At 48.9% G+C, this 9,330-nt stretch overlaps 1 protein-coding gene across 1 annotated transcript; it reads right to left on the bottom strand.

Annotated features, from left to right (window-relative positions):
• Nucleotides 1–1,235: 1,235 nt before the first annotated feature.
• Nucleotides 1,236–8,667, bottom strand: CKAP4 (cytoskeleton associated protein 4). The gene is made up of 2 exons (XM_035341010.1): nt 8,212–8,667; nt 1,236–4,302 (listed from the first exon to the last, which is right to left on the bottom strand). The coding sequence occupies exons 1-2, from the start codon at nt 8,581–8,583 to the stop codon at nt 2,971–2,973; spliced, it is 1,704 nt and encodes a 567-aa protein (XP_035196901.1). The 5' UTR covers nt 8,584–8,667; the 3' UTR covers nt 1,236–2,970.
• Between the last annotated feature and the right edge of the window lie 663 nt (nt 8,668–9,330).

Below are 9,330 nucleotides of genomic sequence, written 5' to 3'. Positions count from 1 at the left end.
TGAAATTTGTGATTGAAGCCGTGTTTTATTCATGAACCACTGACAACATAAAATGACACAGGCAACAGACTGAATGGCCTGAGATCTTCTGCACTGCTTTTATTGGAGTGTAAAAACAGTGGTGAAGGGCAGCACTAGGACTCAGTGTGCTCTGTGAGCATTTATTAGGGCATTGGAAGTGTTTGTGATGCATGAGGTTGTCAAGCCAAATATAAGAGCTGGACCTTAGGCTTGCCAAGTGATCCTTGCAGCTGTGCCTGTCTCCAGTCACATTGTTATTTATGGACAACTATTTAGTGAAATAAATAATTTCAGTAGTCTGCCACTGAATTTAGGTGACTAGAAAGGTAACTAGTCACTTTGCATTTAACCCTTGAGATCCAGTTTGGCCTTGTTGTACTCCTGGTGTTGCAGCATCTTTATGCTCCCTCACCATGTGGATACCACGCGTCAAAGCCACCGCGTGCTCGTGGCCAGCTTCTGTCAGCAGGTTGTGTGGATTCTCTTTTAGACAAAAGGGCTGTAGGCTCACCTGTTTTGTTGAACATACATGTAGTCTAATAACATGAGTGATTATGAATTCTCTTTGAGTTAGGTCTCAGGAACTACCAGGACATGATGATGCCCAGAGCCCTTCGCCAACACTAAGCAGTACAGGGCTCTCACCATTCCAAAATGAGAGGTTTGGCTCTCGACGTCCCAACATTACTTACATGGCAGACTTGGGTTCATCTCTGTGGGCAATCAAAATGAAGTCAGCCTTCCCCAAACTTTTAAAAGGCAGGTGTCCTTCATAAAGGTGTCACCAGTTTATGGCCCTTGCGGTCCAGTGTTCAAAGCTATCCAAAAGGTGCAGACACTTTGAAAAGCTGATGCAGGTCCTTTCTGTACATTATTTCTGTTCTACATGCTCTAGGCAGTGGCATTCCTGGCAGTATCTGACATCACATTTACTGCATAACTCATGTATTTCTCACCTCATAACGCCCATCTCTGGCTTCTGAGCATTATGGTCAACACCACTGCATGGATCAGGCTCACATCCCATCTTCAAGAGATCCTCTGTAAGCACAGCAGATAAACTACCTCCGTGTTCCTCAATGAAAGCTGAAAAGTAAAGGGCTCTGCCCTACCTCAGTGTGAAGTTCTGGTGCTTCCCCCAGGCCCTTTCCTGCACCCACTGGAAGCCTCCTGGGAAACACTACATTAACTAAGCAGCAATCAAAAAAAAAAGGTGCAAAGAATATTCCAAATGTTTATTATGTATTAAAAATACCGCAAATAAGCCATACAGTTCGTTTCACAGTAACCTAAACAACATTGTTCAAGAACTTGAGAAGTCAACAGAGAACAGTGCAGTTCAAACGGTGACAACAGTTATCTTAATGCCATGGGTCCCTCCTTCTTTGCCAGCAATTCTTTCCTATTTACTGTGGGAACAACAGGAAATACAGTTCACTATCTTACCTACCTAAGAGAACTCCTTTTTACCTGTGCTGTTCCCACAAACACATCACTTTTAGGAAGTGCTATTTCTAGGAATGATTTTCCTAATGTAGTCAAAGTGCAGGCAGAGGTGGGCACGATGCACATGAGACAGCGGTGGCCCCTATATCCAATGTATCCACGTGCAGACACCTGTATTAACTCTTTGGATAAGGTTGAAAAGTAAACTTGAAAAGGAGGGATATTAGAAATCCTTTCCTAAAGACAGAAAACCGAGAAAGTTGCGGAAGTGGTTTTAAAAAGAACTCCAACATCTAGAGTATTGCGACACCTTTTCCTCGCTCTCAACCAGTTACTGGAAGGATCCTTCACCACCAGTGCCCCGGGCAGACAGACACCTGGGGGCACCAGCGATAAGGAACTGACCCGAAGTCCTGAGTGTGCAGCAATAGTTCAGGTCACTGACAGCTGTGTGAAAAGTACACATTTAGAAGCAATTCTGCTGATTTCATGCTGATTTCCCCCCTTTTGTGTTGTGAAGTGTAACATTATTATTAGCATGCTTGCTATACAGTGACACGAGAACTGTGATTTTTGTCCTCCCTCATTCAAATTTGTGATCGCTTTTACAGAAAATCCTGCATCACGGAGAAGTAGGACTTTACAAGAAACGGCCTCATCATGTAAACAGCCCAAAAATATGACAGGAATATGACTGTACTCTGTCGAAACTTTCCCCCTCTTCAAGATGTCCATGTTAAGCACTGATCTTCCTCACTGGCAGCTACAGACGCTGGTAAAGAAGCCTGCAATCACACAATAAATCTCTCCCGCCATGCGGTGGAGCACCTCTCTCAGGTCTCATCCCCAAGCAACACCACTTACCCCAAACCTTTCCTTACTGGGGGTCCAGCTAACGCCTGTTAGCTCCATAGTACAGATTACGGGCACACAGAAACGTACTGCAGCTCAGCTGGTACCTGGTACTGACTCCACGGCTGAGCCCCAAACTGCAGAAACAGACGAGTTGCTTCGAACCTGGTCCACGGTTTACCAGTGTAGCAGTACAGGGTGATAGGTTTGTTCCTTTGTTTCTTGAACCAAATACATCACTAAAATCGTCAGTGCGTACGGCACTTCTTCATACCAGAACAGTCGTGGCCCTTTGGTGTGGGTTATATAGTGTCCTAGTGTGAAACACCTTAACACCGTTAAATATGTGCCCATGCTAACGAGGCTGCCATGCCTTAGTTACACCACTACGGTTTCAGCGGTTCAACTTTGCAGAGAAGAGCCCTTAGAAACTCAACCCCCAACTAAACTCACGTCTTCTTAAAACAAAATAGGAAACAAAAAATAAAAACTACACAAAAAGAGAAATAAAGGAAATAAGCAGAACTGTCTCTATTATTAAAGTATTCTTATTCTCTTTGGAGGTATCAAACTGCATTTAAAAAGAGTAAAAAACTGGGCGTACAAAAGCTATTTTCTATAATCCAATATTTGCACAAGGAACACTGCTGCCTACACTTTTTCATGTATTTTTTCTACTTTCACAAACAATCTTTCCAGATCATTCCTCAGGTCATCTATTGAGCTCTTCACAGACTCCAAGTTGTTCTCATTATTTTCAATTTTCACGGAGTAGGAGACTAAACTATCCACTGCAGTTCTGATCATTTTCAAATCTGAATCAACCTGGCTGACAGAAGATCTCAGTTCATCTACAGAGCCTTCCACAGAATTAAATTTTTCAAGATAGCCTTGAGAATGTGCTTGATCTGTCTGAAGATTTCCTTGGTCCAACAAAGTACTGATTTGCTTCTGGACATCCTGAAGAGCACCAGAGGATGGCAGGTCACTGATACTTCTTCTCAAGTTCTCTACGTCATTGTACAGTGAGGTCTGTGATTCACCAAGAGTTTTGAGAACATCTGAGACTGAAGTTACGTCCATACCCGAGATTCCCTGAAGATCACTCATGCTTTGTTCTAGAGTATTGAGCTTATTCTCGTACTCTGCCTCCTTAGAAAGGAAAGATTGCAACTTTTCACCATGCTGAGCAGCAACAGAAGTTAGAGACTCCAAGCTCTCTTCTATGTGTCTCAGTCGAGACTCCAGTCCTTCACTGTTCTTTTCAAAAGTTTCTAATGCTTTTCTGAAGAGTTCATTTTCTTCCCATTTGCTGAGCTCGGCTTTAACCTGCCGTAAATCTTCATCAAGTCTTTTAATGTCACCAGGGAGATGCATAATAGAATCCTCTGCCCTCAGAACTTTCTCTTGTAAAGCTTTTAATGAGAGGTGTTCGGTGTCTGCAGCCTCTTTGAATTTCTCATGTTCCTGTTTGAGGTTGACTAACTCTTTCACTTCAGTATATACATCAGACTCCATGGAGTCTATTGTGCTCTTCAAGGTCTCTATGTCCTTTTCTTTGCTTTTCATGGATGCTTGCATCTCATCAAAAGCATCTTTTAGCACCTTTATCTCATGCTTATACACATTTGCTTCTTCTAATGAATCAACCTTTGCTTTCATATTGTTGATTTCATCTTGGCTCCTTTGCTGGACTTCAGTGAATACAGCAATGTTATCGTTTATAGACTTGGTTAGCTCTGTTAGTCTCTCTTCCACTGTGTTTTCCAGCGATGTGAAGTCTCGTTCCCTTGCATCCTTCACCATGTGGATGCCATCAGACAAGTCTTTCAAAATTTCATTTTGCAGCTTCTGAAGCACTTCACTGATCCGGTTTATTTCACTCTCCCCTTGCTTAACAGCCTTCTCAGTAACCTCCTGCTTCTGCTGAGCAATTTTCATCATGGATTCAAAATCCCCAAACGTGGTTTGAAGGGACCGCACCTAAAACAGAAATCCAGATGGTTAATATTTACAATTTCATCCTTACCAGCATCCTTATCCTTTGTTTCTAAGATCCTTATGGCCCTCACTACCATGTTCAATGATCCCCTTGCAGTCCATCACACTCCCTACCTGAGGTCACCCTATAGCATATAGATACGGGAGGTACAAAAGAGCCAGCATCTATAGCCTTAGGTGATCCATAGGCCCTACATCTAGAGGCACACGTAGCTTCCACGAAGGACCCTCAGCCCTCACTGACCTGCCACAGATTATCCAGGAAACCTGTGGAAGTGAAAATCAAGCTCAAGCCTTCAGAGACTGCATCTGGACCCTTGAGCTCTATGATTCCTTGGGCTGGCTCTACGTACATACATAGGCTTAGAACAAAGCTGAGCAGTGGCCAAGGGGACTCACTGGCTTCTGTCTCAGGTTAATACAGAAAGCTGTTACCGCTGGGTCGGGTATGCTAGGAAGCTTCCCAATCACAAAAGCTATCTTTACCAATGTTTTTGTGGCAGAACCAGGGAAAAGGGCAAGAGGTGAGCAGCTCCTGGAGTTAAGATCCAGGCACACCAACGGGGAAGCATGGATTACTTAATTTGGGGGCCAAGCAGAGTTTCAGACGCAAGACTGTTGAGAAGTCTTTTTGTGCGTGTGTGGGTTGTATTTTTCTGAAGTTTGTAGAGCAGCGTAAGCACTCCCGCTGGCTGCAACAGGAATCCATCACGAAGGAAATACCTCAAGGCTTTGGCAGGATGGCAAGTGCTGAGTAATGCATGTTGCCTTGCCTCATGCTACTCTCTGTGTCTGAGGGGTATATTAATCAGGCATGCCACATGGACTGCCATGTTTACTGATTAGATACACAGCTGGAGGGGTGGTTTTATGTTATAAATAGAAGGGAATATACTTTATTTGTTCCTAGAAATAAATATACAGAGACTTTTCTTTTTAACTGAGAATAGCTCCAGCAGTTCTCAGCCAGCCTCTGAACCTAGAATTTCATCTCAGAACACCTAACAGAATTACTAATAAGAAATTAAATTATTATTATATTTTTTTTTTTTGCAAGATAATTCCCTGACCAAATCCTCCTTGGTTTTAAGGGAATTCTACATAGTGAAAGAACTACAGAGCTTGGCTGTGAGACTTGCTCTTGGTTCAAAGGACCCCCAAAGTTTGATGAATACCCATAAAGATGACTTCCTTTACCCCCCTCTTCTGTAAAAGGGTTTGCAATAACTTTACATTCCCTATACTTGTATTCTCTAGCGCTTGCATAGGAAACTAGAACCAGAGGGGGAACAAAGAAAGTAATTCTGCCATACGCATTGCAGCAGGGCAACAGCCTTTACTGTGACTCATCAGCTTCACTTCCACTACCTTTTAGCTGTCATTCATTCTGATTTTTTCCACATAGCATTTTCTGAATGACTATAAATGGACTTCAGAAATCTAGGAGAGCGCATCGAAGTTCTCCTCCCCATCTCATGATGGAATTTATTTTCTTTGACACATCTGAACCACCAAATTGGTATTTGCAATTAACCATCTTCAAATGTCAGTCTAAGAAAAGGCATCAGAAACGGGCAGGGGATGCCTCTAGAGTGCCAGCAGACCTCTGCTGCCGTACAGAGGGAACCCAGCCCTCCACACTTATAAAGTACTTTATAAGAACTCCTCCACTGCATTTGGGCAATGCTCATGGTGTAAGCTGGAGCTGCTTTCCTATGCTTCTACATGGGTCAGCTGTTTGAAGATCAGAGAGCTCTGATAAAATAAAATGGACCCGAATCCTCTAACTAGACCAGCTTCTAATCTGACCTGTCCAAGCCTACGCTCATCTCACCAAGAGCCACCAAGGCCCAAAGCAAACCCCTCACAAGAGGAATGTAAAACTCACAACTTCAAAGTAATAGCTCATCCCCACTGCGCGGTTGGCTTGTGCATGCACCTACATGTGAGTTTGCCTGCTTGCTCTTTGTGGCTGGCAATGTTTGAAAACCATAGCCCTTGAAAAGTTTAACGTCACAAACAGCACATAAAAATATAGCTGTAGCTAACTTCTACGTCTTCTCTAACTGGTCATACTACCTTGTTTGAATAAGCACCAAGCAGCCTTGGCCCCTCTGAAAACTGTGCTATATGGAAGACTAAATTTCCACATCATTTCCTTTCTCCTCCTACTGCTGATGTGTAAAACAGATGAGCTTATATAACACTCCTGAAAAAAGCTCTCTGCAGTAGAAGAGTAAAGGGGAAAGGCAGCACCACATGGCAGCCTGCACTGAAAGCACCCTCTTAGTACAACGTGGGACCCCACACCTCTTTTACAACGGAGAAATAATGGTCTCTTCTTCCTCAAGTACACTCTTCTGCAAATGCAACTCAAAGCCACAGCAAACAAAGCTTTCAAGGGTTACATCGAAAGCCTGTTCTACCTTTCCCATCTCTTATTCTTGTATTACTGTATGTCTCACATCTGCCATCTGCTATATATAGGCAATCAGTTTCAGTTCTCTTTCAAAGTACCTATTTATAAGCTTACACTATACACCTCTCTCTTATAATATGCAACAAATACCTAAGATCTTGTGCAACAATGCAGAGACTGGCAGAAAACTGCATCCATTCCTGTGCTTGGATGGGCTTATATATTGCTCATACATCTGGCTTCTATACCCGTGTACTGTAATCTCACATCCTGTTCCCTGCCGTTGCAATTTCTTCCATCCTACAAAGAGTGTATAAAAATTCCTTAGAAACTGTAAGGAAAAAAAAAAAATAAGAAGTGCTGGTATAAATCACAGCGCAGTCATCAGCGGGGAAAATAAAAGGGTTTAAAAATCACCTTTGGAAACACCACTATGGCCCTGCATTCTCGCAGCAGCCCTTCTCCCCTCCAGGACTTTTCCTTTTCCTCCCCGTGAGAGGAAACGCCACGGCGGATCCCACAGACTCCACGTGTGCATGCTGCCGTGTTTCCGGGAACGCCACGGGGCGGCGGGGGGACCCTCACCAGCACCAGCCCCGCTGTCCTGCCCTGTCCCATCCTCCTGATGGGGCCCAGGCCCCTCAGCCACGGGGAGCGGGGTGTCCGCAGGGAGGCAGCTTGCTGAGCATGCAGCAGTCAAGCCGGGACAAGAATCTCCTCGTCTTTGATCTGCTTCAGTTGATACTTCGCTTGCAAGCCCGTTTACCTACTCCCTAGACTGAAGCCTGCTATGTGCATTTTGCTCGATTACACGCTGTCACATGCAGTGTGTTTGAAGGGTTTCAGGCCCCTTAAGACATATCCCGATGGGAAGTGCCACTTGTCAAGCTCTAGCTTGAGGGCTCACAGGGCCTGAGCGAACAAAACCAGGCGGGGAAGGAGCGCTTCCTTCACATCCCTCAAGCCACTCTGCCAGCAGCTTCACACCCCTGCTACGGCTGCAGCGGCCTCGCTGTCTGTGCAGGAGATGGCGGCAGGGGTTGGCAGGCGTGTCAGGCCTTCACTGCGCTGTGCTGCTGGCGCTCCTGGGCTCCTGGGCAGGACCGCCGCGGCTCCTGCCACGTCCAGCCGAAAGCTTCGGCCTCTGTGCACGCACCTGCCCGCTGGACGTGGCACCGAGGGCAGGCCATCCCTCACCGCGCTGCCTTTACGTGGCACAACGCGACAGGAGATGACCGATGGTCAGCTCTCACACCCGCGGGTCCCACCAACACCCGGGCGAACAGAAAATGCCTTCGTGCCCCAGCCAAGCCGAGCAGGGGCCGGCTGCCGCCTGGGCTGCCCCCGGGGCCACGTCTGCACCCGCTGGGAGACACCAGCCTCGGCTTGCGCTTCTCGCCCGCGGCGAAGGCTCCTTTCGGGAGGATGGAGCGGGGACACCTCCCTGCCTTCCCGGTCCCCCCCCACCCTACCTTCTGCACCACGGCGTCCAGGGTGGCGGCCAGCTCCTGCCGCTGCCTGCCGGAGGCCTCCCTCTCCCGGGCGCTCCGCCCGACCTCCTCCCGCAGCTGCCGCACGTACCAGCCGGCGGGCAGCGCGGCGCCCAGCACCACGGCGGCGCCCAGCAGCAGCGCCCAGCCGCGGCGAGGACCGGAGCCGGAGCCGGAGCGGTTTCCCCCGCCGCCGCCCCCCGCCGCGGCCCTGCCGCCCCGGCCGTGGGCCGCCGCCGCCGGCTTCTTGGCCGCCGCCTCCTCGGCGCCGCCGGGCTGCGAGCCCCGCTCGTTGGCGTTGGCGGCGGCGGGCGGGCTGCCCCCCTTGGGGCCTCGGTGCTTGGCGGACGACATGGCGGGACGAGAGGGAGAGGGAGAGGGAGGGAAGGAGGCAGCGAAGGAGGGAGGGAAGGAGGGAAGGAGGCTGCCGCGGAGCGATGGGGCGGGGGCGGCGGCCGGGCAGCGCCGAGCTCCCCGCCCCGCCCCGGGGAGCCGCCACGCACGCGGGGCCGGGCCCGGCCCGAGGGAGGCAACGGGGGGGGGAGTAGGGGGCGGCCGCTGCTGAGCCCCCGGGAGATGGGGACGGGAGCCCGGGGGGGTCCCGGGGCGGGGAACGTCGCCTGCACCCCCCCGGCCGCCCCGCAGCCCAGCCCGGTGCCGGTTCCCGGTGGCGGAGCCGCGGTAGAGGCTGGGACTCGAGCACCGAAATTCCCTACAGAGCCCGTGAGCTCTGAGCACGCTCTTCTGTCTCCCCACGTTGGCGTGGGCCCGCTGCATTCATCTTCCCAACCGCGTCCCAGCCAGGACAGCAAAGGCTGACAGGCCTGCAGGTACGGGGTGCCACAGTAAACAAGATACCGTACCCCAGTCTCTTGCTCCAGGCAGGGCCAGCCAGCAGAGCACAGCCCCCCTGTTTCTCCTGGGTGCTCCCAGTTTCTCTGCTTCTCATATAAGGAGGCAGATGGAGAGGGAGATGAGTGTTTGGGATGTGCTGGCATGCAGAGGAAAGTGAGGATGGAGAGAGCAAGGCATTGCGAAGGGATAGGGAGCTGGCAGAGGAAACTGCCTGCTGTGCATTGAATTAATTAGGGGTCGCGTTGG

Source organism: Oxyura jamaicensis, chromosome 1 (assembly GCF_011077185.1).
Source record: "Oxyura jamaicensis isolate SHBP4307 breed ruddy duck chromosome 1, BPBGC_Ojam_1.0, whole genome shotgun sequence".
NCBI lineage: Eukaryota > Metazoa > Chordata > Aves > Anseriformes > Anatidae > Oxyura > Oxyura jamaicensis.
This window is presented reverse-complemented; position numbering and strand designations above follow the sequence as displayed.

Excerpts from the sequence above, each read along its gene's own strand:
- CKAP4 (XM_035341010.1), bottom strand. The coding sequence starts at position 8,583 with ATGTCGTCCGCCAAGCACCGAGGCCCCAAGGGGGGCAGCCCGCCCGCC. Across the intron at positions 4,303-8,211 it reads TGGACGCCGTGGTGCAGAAG|GTGCGGTCCCTTCAAACCAC; the intron begins GTAGGGTGGGGG and ends TTTCTGTTTTAG.